The following is an 18,053-nucleotide window of genomic DNA, read 5'->3' as shown; positions in this document are numbered from 1 at the left end:
TTTGTGATTGAGGAAAAGGAACCTGGAGGGCAGGAAGATTGGGGTTAAGAGCAAGAGACGCGTGGCTGATGAAACAGCATTGTTGATGGGCAGTGCTCAGATCTGGAGCAGAAGAGCAGGGATTTGATTCAGGCTGGAAGAGAAAGGCTTGTTCTTGAGTAGGAGGAAAAGAAGACAGAGCAGGGAGAAATACAGAAACATTTTAGGATAGAAAAGAGTGACGTTCATGAAGTGACCTCTAAGTGATCAGTAGAAGATGGGGGAGCTTGTGGAGAGAGAGGCTGGTGTTAGGGGCCCAAGGAGAGTAGAGAGTTCATCTAAACATCATGAAGACATGTTGGGGAGGCAGCACAACGTGAGTGCAGGTGACTTCATAGCATCTGAAGCACAGGTTTTCTTAGGAAGGCTCAACCTAGCCTATGCCATAGACACACCCATCATCTCTACCTGTGTGGTCCCAAAGGAGGTTCAGGGCTAGTGTGGATAGATGGACTCAAGTTCCATCACCACTACTGGAGAGGAGAGAGCACATGCCTTTCTGATCATTGCTGATGTCTATTCAGGACTGTTTAGACACCAGATACTATGTTGACTGCTTGACTTGACTCGCAGGATCTTATTTAATCCTCTCATCAATGCTGAGGGGAAGAGACTCTGGTTTCCTCCTCAATGATCTCAAATGACTCACCCAAGGTCGCAACCAGTGATTGTTAGAGCCAGGACTTAAATGTAGGTTGATGTGATTCGAGAGGCCATTCTCTGAGCCATGCTACCTAGAGGTGAGACCCTGGCATAATCTTCACCTCTGAGAATATCTTTGATGTGGTCATGGATAAGGTTAAGTCCAGCTGGTCTACAAGCCAGCCTGGCAACCCATTAGGCTTTCTCTGACCTTATCCACCTGACATCTGATTTCAGGACATGCTTTTTGCTGTAAAGCACACGCATAATGTAGTCAAGCTTTGCCTTTTCTCTGATTCCTCCATATCACTTCCAAAGTGAAAATGTAAGAAAAATAGCAACTTTCACGCCCATGTGCAATCTGTTATAAACCATCAAAGCATGTATATTTCTCCTCTTTGTAGAAGAAAAAGAAGAGAGTCAGCCTTTTGGTAGCTAGAATCGTGCTTGAGAAGGTTGCCAGCCATTGTTCCCACTGGCTTTGCTAATGACATGAAAGCAGGTGACATTTATATTCGTCTCTGCATTTTTCAACGTTTGTCAATTCTTACAGAGCAGCAGACATGGCATAGCTGCTCAGCACCTGAGCTCTGTGACTAGACATACGATTTTAGCAGTCAGAGGAGAAATACAATTTTAGCAGGTAGAGGAGAAAATAATATCTTGAGGCAAAGACTGCAAAACTAGGGGAAAGATGAAAATCTCACTGTTTTAAGAGCTTAGGAGAAGGCATGTAGTTGTCACACAACTAAACACAGTGATTTTTGTGCTTTATGCTTGATGTAACGAAAGCTGATTTATTCAAAGTAATCTGAAGGAACAGTAGATGTAAAAACCCTAACTGTTGATGTTGTAATAAATAAGAGTAACAATAATAATAATAATAAAGATAGCTTCAGTTAAAAAAAAAAAACAAAAACATGCATATGCTTATTTTGCTGTTCTTTCTGCCTAAATGCTTTTTTCCCCAGGTCTTCTTGGGGCTGCTCCTCTAGTCGTTTGGGCTTCAGCTTTTGTATCACCTCCTCAGAGATAATATCTGTATTAGTCCATCTCTCTTGCTTATAGCAAAATACATGGAACTGGGTAATTTGTAAGAATATGAAATTTATTGCTTACAGTTTCGGAGGCTGGGAAGTCCAAAGTCCAGAGAACACATCTGGTGAGGGTCTTATTGGTAGCAACAGAGACCCATTTTAAAATGGGTTAATTACTTACACACTATTGCATTATATTTCACATATTAGTTAGATATTTTCAGATCAACAGTCATCTATATAACGTTGAATGTGTATATGACATTTGTATAAAAGGATATACCATGACTTACTGACTCAAAGCCTTTTTTTCTCTTGAAGTTTTACTTTATTGGCATATTGCACTAATTATCTTTCTTTTTTCAACTGTACCTTCTTAATACTGTTCCAATGGGGATCAAGCTTCAGTGAGTTTTGGGACATTCAATCCACAGCTGTAAGCATTTGATAAATGATAGCTACTATTATAACTTACAGAAAGTTTGAATGTTTCTGTACTCATATTTTATTTTACCTTTAGCCATAGTTGCTATGCTTAGGAATTACCTTAAAGCTATATGAACTTCTATGGTTTTGAATTTTACATTTAAAATTTTTAATCCATATGGAATGTATTGTGCTGTATAATATGAAGTGATGATCTGATTACATATTTTTTCCTTTATGGTTAATCAGTTTTCCCAACATATATTGAACAAACTATACTTTGCTCACAAATTCGAAATGTTACTTTTATCACATTTAAAATTTCTTGGGCCGACCGGGAATTTTATAGAGATTAGAGCAATGTCCAGGGCTATCTGATTCCTGTACCAGCCAGCCACCAAAAAAAATAATAATAATAAAATAAAAGGAAAAAATAAAATAAAATTTGCATACACACACAAACTAATTCCTGCACTTTCTTTTTTGTTTTATTGATGTAACTAACTATTCCTGCATTGACTACTGCTCTGTTTTACTTATTTCCATTTTATACTACATTTTAATATCTGACAGGGGAAGTGCCATCTCATGCTTATAGCTTCCAAAGTTTCTAGGATATCCTTGTATATCAATACTTTTACTTTAACTTTAAACTTGACAAACTGATACTTAAATAATCCTGAATAGCAATAAATATATAGAGTAATCTGATGGAGAATATCTTTTACAGTATAATATTCCCATGCAGGAACATAGTATGTCCCTCTATTTACGTTCTTAAATGAAAGTACCTCAGTAAAACTTCATAGTTATCTCAATGTTAGTAGTAAATATTGCTTATTAAGGTTATTCCTACATATTTCATATTTTTTGGCTCTTGTGAATGCTATCTCTTTTTTTTTTTTTAAAGATGACCAGTAAGGGGATCTTAACCCTTGACTTGGTGTTGTCAGCACCACGCTCTCCCAAGTGAGCTAACCAGCCATCCCTATATAGGGATCCGAACCCATGGCCTTGGTGTTGTCAGCACCATGCTCTCCCAAGTGAACTAACCGGCCATCCCTATATAGGGATCCGAACCCATGGCCTTGGTGTTGTCAGCACCACGCTCTCCCAAGTGAACTAACCGGCCATCCCTATATAGGGATCCGAACCCGTGGCCTTGGTATTATCAGCACCACGCTCTCCCAAGTGAGCCATGGGCTGGCCCTGAATGCTATCTCTTTGACTATTTTTTCCTCACTGGTTATTCTCATTTAGAAACTTATTTTTTCTTACCTACTACTTAACCAGCTCCTTATCAAATTTATCTGTTCTAAAAAATTTAAGCTGATTTTATTGAATTATTTTAAGCAATCACATTAGTTGCAAATATAATAATTCAGTCCCCCATTTCTAATATTTATAACTCATTTTTCTTGTTTCATTACATTGGTTAAAATGTTTCAAACACTGTTTAACAACAGCAACAATAACATAAATCCTTAATTTTTCTGTCTTTAATGATGATGTTTCTATCCATAATGGGAAGGCCTCTTGTGTTTTATTGTTGAGAATAATATTGGCTCTCTTCCCAATATTGTATTAAATTTTATTGTATTAAATTTTATTGTATTAAATATTATTGCACTAAATAATATTGTATTAAAGATGCTTTTCTTTAAACATGTTCTTTTTTATGCTGTAATCAACAGAAACAGAGAACAATGGGTCATCATTTCCTTTGAGATAGGAGATGCTCAGTTTCCATGGGTGAAAACTTCCAGGTTTCAGGACCCACCTCTGGGTTTCAAGCTACTCCTCAAGGTCTCAAGCTCCTCCTCTAGACCCTCCCCTAGAGGAGAGTTACTGTTGCTAGTTGGGCCTTTTTTCAGCACCAACATGGGGAGACTGAGATCACAAGGGGTGGACTTATGCAAATCCAGTAGCTGAGCATGCTCAGTAGAAAGGTGTTCTATAACTTTAGTAGCTGAGCATGCTCAGTAGAAAGGTGTTCTATAACTCTAGTAGCTGAGCATGCTCAGTAGAAAGGTGTTCTATAACTCTAGTAGCTGAGCATGCTCAGTAAAAGGACTTTATACAGGCTTATATGACCCCAGTGACCAAGCATGCTCAATGGGAGGGAGTCTGTCCTTTGACTTTCCACTAGGGATGCTAAAAAGCACAGAATATTCTTGAATATGGTTGGTGCATGAGATAGAATTTGACCAATGAACATGCCCTAAAAGGATCAACTGAGCATGTGCAAGACTATGTTGTGTAACAAGGAACCACCCCCTTAGTTGAACATTCATTAGACAGCACGAATATGTATTAGATAGAGAAACTATAAGAACGGAATCCCAGCAGAAAATGGGGCGGTTGCTCACACTCTGGGACTAGCCTGCACCCTGTCTGTAGAATGTGTGTTTCTTTCTTTTCGTCTCTTGCCTTTAGCAGGCTGCTGTTCACTCTCCAGCCAGCCTGAACTTTGTCTGTGAATGTGTATTTCTTTTGTATTAAACTTGGTGCAGGCCCTGCTCAATCTCTGGAGCTAGGCTGCACTTTCTCTATGAGGTCTGTGTCTCTTATTCATTACATTAAACCTGTTCTCACTTTCTACTGTGACTCTGCTCTTGAATTCTTTCCTGTGGCAGAGTCGAGAACCACGTAAGAGGAGGCGGTGGGTTGAGGACGGTCATCGGGCCTCCCCAGACCCTCTCCTCTGGCATCACCTTTTCCAAACTGGCATTATTTTTCACAGTAAAACTATCAGCTATTTCAATCAAAAATGGTATACAGGATACCCTAGGTCCTCTCATAGTTTATTTTAAGGAAAAAAAATAGTTTGTTTTGGTTTTGTGTTCTTTTTGTTACCTTTGCAGAGGAAAGACTGATGACATGTTGATCTTTCTCGTTGCTTACAATCTCGGTGATACTGAACATGTGTCCCACAAGTTTCCCCACTGGCTTGGTGCTGATATTGGGGTGCCACAAGCGGAGGACTTTATCATCTCCTGAAAAGGAGAACATGGAAAGATTACTTATTTTTCTCAGGTGGACAAAATGTAAAAAGTATCTTTCTCACTCAGACACATCCTTAGTTTTCTCCTAATATCAAATCACTGTCTGTTTCTTCCAGGATGTATCCTGTGATTGACATGCTATGGGGCTAGGCTTGTTTGGGATCTGCTGCTTTTTGTCAACGCTGTTTTGTAATCATTGTATTTACACATACAAATGTGATTTCTCATAAATATTTTATGAGTACTTTTCTTGATTCAATACTTTCCTACTCCTTTATGCACTAATGGATTATTCATACTTTATTTACTTCCTAAAAGTATTTAAGGCGGCTGACCTTTTGTTTTCACATTCTTAAATTATGCAAACATTATAATAATAAAAGAAATCAAGGGAAGAGGAAAAATGCACATAATTTCCACCATTATAACAAATCAACTGTTTTCATTTTTCCCTCTTCCCTTCTAGCACATATCCATAAGCATATATAATTTATATGTAGTTACTATCATATCACAGATACTTTTTTAATTGTTAAAATCATAGGGGTACATGGTAAAACATTTGAACAGTATGGAAGGGTATAATTTTTGTAAAAAATGTCTTCTTTCCCCCATAATATCTAGTTCCACGCCCTGCAAGAAATCACTGTTTTTTTATATATACAAATATATACAAATTAGATATATTTCTAGATACATTTTTATACCCACGTTTTTATGTTTATGGAAGACCATGGTCTATGCCCTTATAATTATAATTTTAGTTGCCATTTCACAATTTCTTCACCATTTGTCTATTGAGAGATTGTTCCAATAATTCTAGTTTTTAACTTTATGTAACAACACTGTGATGGATAGTTATTTATGTGGTCTTTTTCTGGATTATTTACTGAGGATAAATTTCCAAGAGTGGGATCACTATATTAAGAGCTATAAGCACTTTTATGACTTTGAAACATATAAGGGGTCTTCAAAAAGTTCATAGAAAGATTTATTTTTTTTAATTCCATTTTCCATGAAATTTTTGAAGTACCCTCATATTTCTCGGTTGCTTTTCAAAGTAGTTGTACGAAGGCTATCAACTATTGATTATACCAGTTTCATCAAACTCTGCCCAAAACATGAATATTATCATGATTTAAAATGTTTGCTATTTTAATAGGTATAAAGTGACTATTTTCATTTTAACTAAATTTTATGATAGCTAGTGTTGTTGAATATTTTTCTCCCATATATATCTGGCTAATAGTATTTCCTTCTGTAAATTGTTTGATCACATCCTTTAACCATGATCTATTGGAATTCTGATATTAAAAATAATAATTGAATCAGAAATTTGTTATCAGATATGTACACGTATACACACACATACACACACACATATCCAGTTTTATGGCAAAGGCTGGCTACGTGTTTACCAAACCCATATCCTCTTTTCCTGTGTACACAGCTAGACTACATTTCCCAGGCTCCCTTGCAGTTAGATGTGGTCAGATTACTGACTATCAGCCAATGAGCTGTGAGAATTGATGTTAGATTTTACATGACTGAGAAGAAATAAATTTCCATTGTGTTTGAGTCATCTACATTATGGGGTTTATTTGTTACAGCAGCCAGCATTACCTGAACTAATGCATAGTTGTAATCTAACTGTGTTTCAAAAAAAGTAATCTAAACTATGTGTAATGGCTTACAAAATATGGATTTTTTAAAAGATATTGGATTTTTTTTTTTTATTTCACAAATAACTCATTAAATGTGTCCTGGAAGTTGAGACATAAAATGTCAAAGAATTTTAGGTTGGGATCCTGGAAATTATATAATCCAACTTTCATATATCACAAAAGAAAGAAACTAACTCTTGAGTATTAAATGATTTTAATTAAATGCTTTAATTTAATTTAATGATTTAAATGTGATTTGTCCAAAATCACATATCAGAAAATGGAACTGACTTAGAAATACTACGATATATTCTTAAGCACCTTACTTATTATGAAGGATCTTTAGACTACTAGAAAAAAAGATTGTATAATAGCATTATAATCTAAAACATAATTTATATATATAATCTAAGTTATTAAGAGTCATGATTTACATATAAAAAACCTAAAATTCAGAATGATCATTTTAGTTAATCTGGTATCATGTGTTTGGCCACCCACAAAGATATTTATTGAACAACTTCAGTGTTAAAATGATGAATTATATGGCGCTCAGAGGCTTAACTATAACATGTCAAAAGAGGGGGAAAACATTCATCTAACTAAAAAAACAACAAAAAAAGAATCTTTGTTGAATGTTTAGCTAACTCCTTTGGGAAGGTCAATTGTTCATTTGAAAGGCTCTCAGATCTTGGAGTGTTATCTGAGCCAGGCTGAAAATATCAGGGCACAGCCGGCTCATAGTTTCCATTTCCCTAGCAACTGCTATGGACTGAATTTTGTCCTCCCCCGAGCCTCCATTCAGATATTGAAGCTGTAACCCCCAACGTGATGGTATTCGGTATAAGTACCCTCATAAGAAGGGACATCAGAGAGCTTGCTCCCTCTCTCTCTCTTCCAGCCATGTAAGGACACAGCAAGAAGGCTGCTGTCTACAGGCAAGGAAGGGAGCCTGCACCAGGAAATAATCATGCTGGCACCTTGATGTGGGACTTCTATCCTCCAGAAATGCAAGAAAATAAATTTCTGCTGTTTAAACCACCCATCTATGTTATCTGGTTATGGCAGCTCAAACTAAGACAGCAACCAAGATATTTTAAGGACTATGGTCAATCGGTAAGTTAAATATTTTCTTAAATTTAAAACTTCCATGCTACCCTTATCAACAACAACAACAAAATTTCTTTAGTAATGACTATCACTTAGTATTTTGCTACATGTTAAGGATACAAAGAAATTCTACAGATGGTCCCTGCTCAAAGTCTACTTTTCTTCCGGAAGACCAAAACTTACACTCTTTTAGACTTCGCTCCAATATTTCCTCCCCAGAGCTTTCCCTGTTCACCTCTGCTAGCCCCAGATGGAGTGAAGACTCCTTCTTTTGTGTTCTTAGGGTGTTTTCTTCAGATTTTTTTATAGCACAAATTCTATTCAATTATAATTTTGTTTACATATCTGTTTATCCTTTATGTGGTGAGCCTTACATTTCCCATTCCTAGCAGTGTTTGACAAACAGTAAGTGCTTAATACATGTTTGCTAAGTAAATGAGTTGGCTAGTAAAGTCACTGATGAAGTGGTTGAGAATACATGTTTTGAGTAAGTCTGCCCTGATTTGAAGCCTGGCTCTATCACTTAGTATCTTTATGACTTCAAGTTGAGTTGCTTCACCTCTCTGTGTTTGAGTTTCCCCATCTATAAATGGGGATCAATGGAACTTATGTCATAGTTTTATTCTGAGGATTAACCAGACTCATAATGTATAACTCTGGATGGGTCCTGGACTAGGAACTGACAAATAAGTACTACTACTCTCATTCTTCTAAGTCCCTGCGATTTACAATGCATTTAGAAAATGTTTGTGGGAGGAGGAGAGAAACTGACACACAGATATACGAAAACATAGTCCCTGCTCTTGAGAGCTGATAATCTAGTAGTAGCTACAAGCCAAGCAGATATAGAGGGAAAATACATATTCATAGAAAATATATCAAGACAGGGCCCACCCAGAGTCCTAAGGCAAGGAGCTGGGGAGCAGACTCCCTCCCACAACCAGGCACACCACCAGCAACTAGGTAAGGAGCATGCCAAAAACATCACCTCCACCACAACTGCCGCAATAACCATGGCTGCTGTGAAAGTGGCTAGATGTCACAACCACCATGCAGATGGTCTGCCAGCCGCTGGAGTGCATTGACACAAGGAGAGTCCAGCAGAGACCAAAGAAAAGAAGAGGGTGTCTCTCTACACAAAGCCCACTTCAGAGTGACAGAAGAAGCACCTGCTCTATGATAGTACTGGGGACCTGATCACACCTCTCAGCATTGGACAGATCATCTAGGCAACAAATCAACAGACTAATCATTACTCTTTCAGAAGAAGAGAAGAAATCTAGGGTAATTAGAGGGGGAAGGGGAGAGGGAGAGGGGGATGGGGAGAGATTAGACAAGGGACATAAAGAATAATTATGATTTATAACAATATATATGCTAGTAATATTGATTTGACCAACATATGTCAACACTGAACCCCCAAAATATGTATAATCAATTATGATTCAATAAAAGTTTCTTAAAAAGTATATCAAGTCTGAAAATAGGATTTTATACTATAGATAAGGGGTTATAAGGGGTTAATTCTGTTCCTTGTTATTTTCTGTTTGATTTTCTTTCTTTCTTTTTTTCTTTTCTTTTCTTTTTTTTTTGCTAAGCCAGGATTTGGGTAAAGCCACACATCAAAGATAGGACTTTCTTTCCTTTAGCAAGCTCTTAGCTGGTGAGTCACTTGATCCAAGTGCGTCACTCCTGATGGGATGAGCGGGCTCCATCTACAGAGAAAAGCAAGGGAGGGAGTCTGTCGTGGGCCAGGCTGCTGAGGTCCAGGAAGAACAACGCAGGGCTGGGGGGGTAGCAAAGAGAGCTGACTCAAGCCCATCTCTGCCAGCTAACTGCTTGCATCACTTGTGGCAAATTATTTTCTTTTCTGGAGTCTCAATATCCTCATCTGTGAAATTATGACCTTCAAGATTCCTTCCAGCTCTAAAGTTTTATGATTGTGTGTTCTGGAGGAAGCGATTACTACAGTGAAGGTAGAGGGCAGACTGGGATTTTTATAGGCAAGGAGAAAACCTCCAGGTTTTCAGTTCCACGATTCAAACTGAATAGTTCCAATAATGCAGTATCTTGTCTAAATCTAATACATTTTCTCTACCATGGCAATGGCCAAGAAGTACCACATTACTCAGATATGTTCAGAACCGTAAGCTTTGGGCCCACAGACGGTCCTAGATAATGTTGGCCAGGGCATGCCCTGAATTGGGCAATATCACTCCTAGAGGATGACGCCAGGCTCATCCCAGAAGAAAATCTATAACTTGTGTATCCCATGAAGAAGACTACAGTCAAGGACTGTCCAGGCCTCTTACACGAAGGGCTTTGTCCAACGTGCTCTGTAAAGAAAACCCAGTGTTCCAGAGGTTCCATATTACCTGTTCCTAGAGGCTCTCCAGCTCTGCTTGCTTTCATTGATAGTATTGGAATCCTTACATAGTCTATGTGGTGGCTTTTTGGAGCCAGAATGAGCAGAAAGGGACATGGCCCTACACTCTCAATGCCTACAGTATTTCATCTCTGATTGTATTATTATCATCATCTGTTGACTCACGCTGTACTTTGTACTGTCAGTATCTATAGACTTGTCCTATTTGTGCTATTAGACTCTGAATTCTTGAAGGTTAGGAATACAGTCTGACTTTTTAAGGGTTATAGTGCCTTGTCCATAGCTGTTGTGCAAAAAATATTTGTTGAGTGAAACATGCAAAAATAAATGCAGAGCCCCCAAGGTATCCTAAATGGCGGATAACTGTTTTTGTACACTGGACCTTTCATGCTAGAATCTTTATTCTTAAAATGGCTAGTGGAGACACTATTGGGTAGAAAATTTTTGATGGTCATCAAGATGATGCTTAGGAAATTTGCAAATTTTTCTGTAAATACCCTATCCTGGTTTGACTTTTCTTTTTTTCCTGCAAGAACTACTGTTTTTTCAAGCTCATCAAATGTCCCTGCACATTTAATACACTCGGCTGCGGCTAGCAAAGCTGTTTTCATTGTATATTTTGAGTTGTCAGCTGGTACATATGGTATGTTTAGCAATGTGCTTGGCTGAGTCTCTAATCAACAAGAGTATTCTCCCGAGAAAAAATGTTTTCAGTTAGTGAGGATTTGCATTTTCTACTAATAGAGGCTCCATGACTGACAATTTAATAAATTATGTATGGTGAATAGTATTAGTTGCTAGTCAGTCATACTGCTAAATGATTTCTTACCTTTGTGAAAGAGCTAGAAAACCTATCATTAATAAGTTTTCAAAGCTGTAGATAAGGATCACTGAGGTCAATGAGAGTCAAATGCCTTAATCCAAAAACACTGAAGTGATTTAAGTCCTAAAACTTGACCGAACATTTTTACCCCAGAAGTTATGAAAATGCTAAAATTACAAAGTATATAAAAACTGGTCAATTCCTAACATTTTGCATTCTTTAGGGTGAAAACAAAGAGCTCTCCAAAGGAGTTGGTGAAGATTAACGTGACAGGATGATGTGACAATCAGATTTTACAAATCTAATGTACTTTAGCCAGGTATGTGAGTGCTGCTTTTTCAAAGGGTTTCTTTGGTGTGTGGGGTTTGAGTGGAGAACACTAGAAGGTGGTGGGGTGGGGGTGGGGGTGGGGCTTGGGAAAAGCATCCACTATAGTTTGTCACGTTGTCTGCTCCATCTCTCATATCTGTGTCCTCCTCCTTGAACCTCTTGCAGCCTCCTCTGACCTGTGGCCCAGGCCAGGAGGCCCTTTTCCAAAGCAAGTGATAAACCTCAGCAAGTATCCACTCAAGAAGGGGCAGTGGGGATCAAGAAATCGTGACACAGCATCCCGCTTCTTTTTTTTTGAAAACTCCTAATTCTACCATTTGTTCCTTTGTGTGTTCTAGACCTCAGCATGGAGCTCTTTAAATGATAACTGTAATTAGGACGATTGAGAGACTTGGATTCCTATTTGTTCTTACAATCATTGCTACCAAGTTTCAGGAAACTTGCTCCCAGTCCAAGCTGTGACTCCCACGCACTTCTTTACAGACTTCTTATCCATATGCCTTCCTTTCTTTACTGACGTCCTTAGTTAAATTTTAGATGTGGCCATTAACGCTTTGTTTTTCTGAGTGCACAAAGCTGTGACTATATATATTGAGTAACATTTAATTGGTCAACTGGGTTCCAAATTTTCCAAAGGACATTTTAAATTTATCTCCCTACAAAAAAAAAAAAATGTAGTCACACTGTGTCATGTTGATTATACTGACTATCCTGATTTGAGCATCACACATTGCACACAGGTATTGATATTCAACTCTGTGCCCCACAGATATGTACAGTCAATTACGTTTCAATAATTTTTTTTAAAAAATGTAATCATAGGATTTTAGGCTCAGAGGGATCCTGGAATGTATGTAGTCCAACTTCCTCATTTTACCAGGTAAGGAAATTAAGCAACAGGGAGAGATTGAGTGGTTGCTGAAATCATACAGTTGGTTAGTGGCCAGGCTATGATTAAACACAGCTCTTCTAACTTCTAGTGCTTTGTTTTTATTTGTGGTGCTTTCCGATAGACTATTATTTTTGTAATAATGTTTGCACCAGAAACTAATTTCAAGTAAGTGTTGTGAAAGGCCCAAAGCTGAGCACAGATTCAAATATAAACTTTGAATGCACAGCGTACTTGAAAAAAAATTTAACTTTATGCCCTCAGGGGAGATTGCCCAGCCACAAAGCAGGAACATAGCTGTCTTTATACTCAGCAAATATAGGCACTGCAGGAGTGAGGCAGGATCCTCTAGGTAGGAAACTGAACATTGCCTGCTGTGTGTGTTTCTGGGGGAGGAATCTGAAGAAATCTTACATGGAAGGAACCCATAGCTGTTACTCATTTAATATCTTGGTTCCTCTGATGAGTATTTTTGCTCTAAACTCTTTTGCCAAATGGTATATTTATTGATTTTTTGGATGACACATTTTTCTTCTTTCTTAAATTTTGTTTGTTTATTCTTTCCATTTTTAAAGTTCAGATCTCCAGTACAGGCCACTTTTCTTAATGCTGTTTGGTCGTGTTTCTGTTTTGCTCACTTACATCTTGCAAGTCTACATGCCCCCTATAAGGTGACCCTGGTATCCTTGAGGAGCCTCTGGGAGTTCATTTTCTCCCCCATGCAAGCAGCCTGGGGAGCCCTCACATCCCTGACCTCCAACCGGATCTTTTCCTGTCTACAAAAGAAATCTCCTCATGGTCTAATCAACACTTGACACTTAAGTTCAAAACTGAGCTCATGTTTGCTCTCTTTCCCCATGTAAGCACCCTCTCCTGTCTGGGTAACTGTGTTACGACAGCTATTCTTCCATTTCTCCCGCCTTACAAACTTGAAGCTGATCGAGCCCTCTTACTAATCCTCCATAACATTCTGTCTCCAGGTCTGATGAATATAATTCATTTCCCATGTCTTTGAGATTGGTTCTGTCTTTTCCTTTTACGTGGCACCTACAATAATTCAGACCCTCTCCATTCCATTCATGTCTTCTGGAACAGCCTCTTAACTGGAAACTCAGATTTCATTTGAATCCAACAAAACCTCCACAAGTCTGCCAGATGTGTCTGCCTATGTGTTTAAGTAGACAATTAACATTTATTGGGAACCTACTATAGGCCGGGCATACATTCTCTCAATTAATCTTAAACACCACCATATGAAGTAGGTATTTTTTTCTTATTCTTAGTAGTAGTATTAGAAAACGTGTGTTGGACACTTACTGTGTTCAAAACACTTTCCTAAGTACTTTATTTGAATTAATATAATTCTTATAATAACCTTATGAGTAAGTACTATTATCAACTCCACTTACAGATGATATGGAAGCTTAGGGGGTAGGTAGCCTGCCCACCACACAGCTTGCAAATGAGAGAGCCAGGATTTGTACATACACAGTCTGTCTCCAGAGCCCAGGCTCCGAGCCATCACAATATATTAAAAACCCAATATTATAGATGAGGAATCTGAGTCTCAAAGAATACTTCAGTCCTCCACCTTTCCCGTGAAGCAACTTATATTGTCATTTTCCCCTTACTTGCAGCAGATGACCTTGTTTCCTGTCATCTACCTGACTTATTCCTTAAATGCTGGTATTCTTTAATGTTCTATCCTTGGCCATCTTCTCTGCTAACTCTCAATCATTGTCTCTTAATCTTCTGGCCTTCAGCTCCTTTCGAGGATTTGATAAAATTTTGGTCTTTCTCTCCAGAAAGATGGACGTAGACATACAAGTGTCACTCTGCTCCAGGGGACTCTGGGATCCTTTATAAAGCCTAGGACCTCATTCCTTCACACATAAAAATAAGTTCTAGATGGATTAAAGCTCTAAAGGTAAAATATAAAGCAAAACAATAAAAATAAATTGTAGTAAAATACAGGAAAATTTGTGGCATCTGTTCTTGGGCTGAGAAAGGCTTTTCTAAGTGTGCCATCAAATCCAGAAGCCACAAAGAAAAAGACAGACAGAGTTGACTTTATACAAATGTTTTAATTCCCTGAAAGGTTTTTCTCATCAGTAAATTCAAAGAGAGCACTGTTTGCAAAGCAACAAATCTCTGTGTAACAAAAATTGTCCACTTACCTCCAGTGACAATCACATTTGCTTTAGTACAGTAGCAAAAAGTGTTTGCTCCCCTCGGCATGGAAAACTCTCTGACAGGCCTGGGAAACACAAAATAGATGGAAAATGTGATTTATAAAACTAATTCCAACTCATAAATAGATTATTTCTAACAGGTTCATTTCTCAGTTGGTTGCAAATCCATTTGCCCACAGAACATATTATAAGTAATGATTAGGTCCTCACTGACCCACAGAATTGACTTACTCCGTGATGTGGTGATTAGCTACATAGAACCCTCTATTGTTCCTGTTTGAAAAGAAAACCACCCTGGGTTTGTGGTTTGGTGAGGATGGGCGCAGCTATAATATCAGGTCTTAATGCAGAAAGGACACTGGGCAGCTGAACAAGTCCGCTTGGTAGCACCTAATGCCAAGAACCCATGTGGACGATTCCCCTTTCTCTCCATCCACATGCAACTGGCTGTCAAGTCCTGTTGATTTTACCTCTGAAATACCCCTGAAATCTGACCACTTCTTCCCATTCCCATGGCAACGTCTTGGTTCAACCCTCCATCCTATAAACTGCTAATTTCTCAGTTTCCACAGCTGCCCATTCCTCTTGTCCCATCCCACTCCAAATCCCACTGTCAAGCTGCAGCCAGAGTGATCTCTAAATTATAGATTCAATCCCATCACTTCTCTCCGGTGGCTTCCTGATGCTCTAAGAAGAAGAGCCAAGCTCCGTCACCTGCCTGGTGACATCTGACCCTGGGTGATCCCTGTCACCTGCCCGGCTCACCTTGTGCCTTCCTCTTCCCCATGCACTGCAATCCAACCACGCTACTGTCTGGACACACCGAGCTCTTTCCCACCTTAAGAACTTTTGCACAGGCCAGGGATGTTCTTCCTTCAAACCCCAGTGACTCGAACAATCAACCTCCTTCAGGTGTCAACTTAAATGTTGCTTTCCTAGAACAGCATTTCCTAAACACCACGCTCCTACCCCCACCAACCAAACTCTGTCTTCTGTGTTATTTTCTCTCCCAGCACCATGATCTTTCCCCTTAAAGCACACAGCGTCTACCATATCATTTTAAGATGTATGTGCTGGGTGTTAATATCCATGAGTAGTGTTGTGCCATGCTTAAAAGAGCTCGGGCTTGAGAGAGAATGGATGAGCTTCAATCCTGGGTTCTGCACTGTGCCTCAGTTTCCCCATGTATTAGATGAGATAATAATAATACCTGCCTCAGAAACTAGCAGTAGTTGAAAGCTGTTACTGCCTCTGACCAAGGTGGGTAACAGGAGGAAAGAGGGTTATGGTGAGAGAGGGGCCAGTCTTAGAGATTCTGATTTATCAAGGTAGGGATGAGGTCCAGGAATTTCTTTTTTTTTTTTTAAATAGCATCATTTTATTTATTTATTTTATTTATTTATTATAGCTGAATAGACATTTTTCAAAGGAAGACATACAAATGGCCAATAGGTACATGAAAAAATGTTCAACATCGCTAATCATCAGGGAAATGCAAATCAAAACCACATTGAGATGTCATCTCACCCCAGTTAGACTGGCTGTTATCAAAAAGACAGAGAATAACAAATGCTGGTGAGGATGCGGAGAAAAGGGAACTTTTCTACACTGTTGGTGGGACTGTGAATTAGCACAGCCATTATGAAAAACAGTACGGAGGTTTCTCAAACAACTACTAATAGAACTACAGCAATCCCACGGCTGGGCATATACCCAAAGGAATGGAAATCACCATTTTGAAGGGATACCTGCACTCCCATATTCATTGCAGCTCTATTTACAATAGCCAATATATGGAACCAACCTAAATGTCCATCAACCAATGACTGGAGAAGGAAAATGTGGTATATATACACAATGGAATACTACTCTGCCATTAAAAAAAAAAAATGAAATTCTGCCATTAGCAGCAACATGGATGAGCTTGGAGAAAATTATGTAAAGTGAAAGAAGCCAGGCACAGAAAGAGAAATACCACATGTCCTCACTCATAAGTGGGAGCTAGGAAACAAAGAAAGAAAGAAAGACCATACGAAACATTGAACTTTCAGGAGAGAACAGACCTACAGTTACTAGAGATGGGAAAGGGGGAATGTGGGGGGGACAGGGAGTAATTGGGTAAGGGACACAAAAAAGTCATTACAACTTGTAAGATGAACGTGCTAACAATATTGATTTGATCATCACATGCTGTATACAAATACTGATAGTCAACTCTGTATCCCATAAATATGTATAAATAAAAACTTAAAAATAAATCTAAAAATCATTTTATTTATTTATTTTTACTGTGGTGAAATATGTATAACATAAGGATTGCCATTTAAAAAAATTTTAAACATATAAGTGCATGGAGTTAATTACAAACAGTACTGCAATGAGCAATCTTCCTTATGAAAGTGCCATTTTGTACGTATAAGAATTTCTATAAGACAAATTCCTAGAAATAGGATTGCAGGTCAAAGGGAAAATGTACTTGTAATTTTGAAAGATATTGCAGTTTTTTTAAAATTCTTTTTATTCACTGGATTATTCTTCTTTGAATCTCTTTACAAAAACGGGGACTTCTTAAGCCTAACTTTGATGCAGCTTCTATTTTGGGGTTATATTTGAGATATTGAACCTAAGGGGTCACACCCAGAAGCATCTTGGATTGCGACTATCACCCTAGACTTCAGGCAAGAATAGATTTTCACAGCTGCCCAACTGCTGGACTTATGACATAAAAGAAGTGTCCGTGAATTAAACACAAGTCTGTAGAGTCCTCAGAGCACAGTCACGAAGTAAATGACAGAACATGGAAATAAAGTCTGAATTGCAATTTTTGGGCAGATGCAGATTTCTGATTTGGCTGAACATAACTTCTTCATGTAATGCCAGACAAATTGTGAAAAAATTTGCCCAGCTAAATTTGAGTATCATAAGTGTAAGGTATCAGCCTCAGCAGCTCAGGCATTTATCTCAGTCTCTTACTGGAGACCATGGGCCATAGGTAGCTTTTCCAATTAAGTTTCTTTATTCTCCGTTAAGCCTAAGGCAAATAGTATTTCTTAGACTCGTATATCCAACTAAAGTTGATGAATCAGTGTCTTAACTTTACGTAGGTCGGAGATACTCAAGGTCTCATGGCAATGGTTCCAAAATCTGGTTGTGCATCAGAATAACTTTTGATATTAAAAAAGAAATTCCTGAAATTCTGCTATTTGCAACAACATGGATGAGCTTGGAGAAAATTATGTTAAGTGAAATAAGCCAGGCACAGAAAGAGAAATACCACATGTTCTCACTCATAACTGGAAGCTAAAAAAGTTGGTTACTAGAGATTGATGGGGAGAGGACGGTCAATGGATACAAAATTGTAGAGCTAGAAAGACTAAGATCTAGTGTTCTATAGCGACACAGCCTACAACAAATTACTGTATGACTCAAAGTAGCTAGTTGAGAGGATTTTGAGTGGCCCCAATACAAAGAGGTGACCAATGTTGGAGGTGACAGATATGCTAAATACCA

General features: G+C 38.3%; 1 protein-coding gene across 1 annotated transcript in view; it reads right to left on the bottom strand.

Annotated features, from left to right (window-relative positions):
* The window catches only part of WDR64 (WD repeat domain 64), a 126,396-nt gene that overhangs the window by 66,525 nt on the left and 41,818 nt on the right, over positions 1-18,053 (bottom strand). The window contains exons 9-10 of the mRNA XM_063082880.1: positions 14,529-14,608; positions 5,001-5,140 (exon numbers count right to left, since the gene is read on the bottom strand). Of these exons, the coding sequence (XP_062938950.1) occupies positions 5,001-5,140; positions 14,529-14,608 (220 nt within the window). The remainder of the gene's footprint in view (positions 1-5,000; positions 5,141-14,528; positions 14,609-18,053) is intronic.

Source organism: Cynocephalus volans, chromosome 18 (genome assembly GCF_027409185.1).
Source record: "Cynocephalus volans isolate mCynVol1 chromosome 18, mCynVol1.pri, whole genome shotgun sequence".
NCBI lineage: Eukaryota > Metazoa > Chordata > Mammalia > Dermoptera > Cynocephalidae > Cynocephalus > Cynocephalus volans.
The sequence above is the reverse complement of the archived record's forward strand: the minus strand, read 5'-3'. Positions and strand labels throughout refer to the sequence as shown.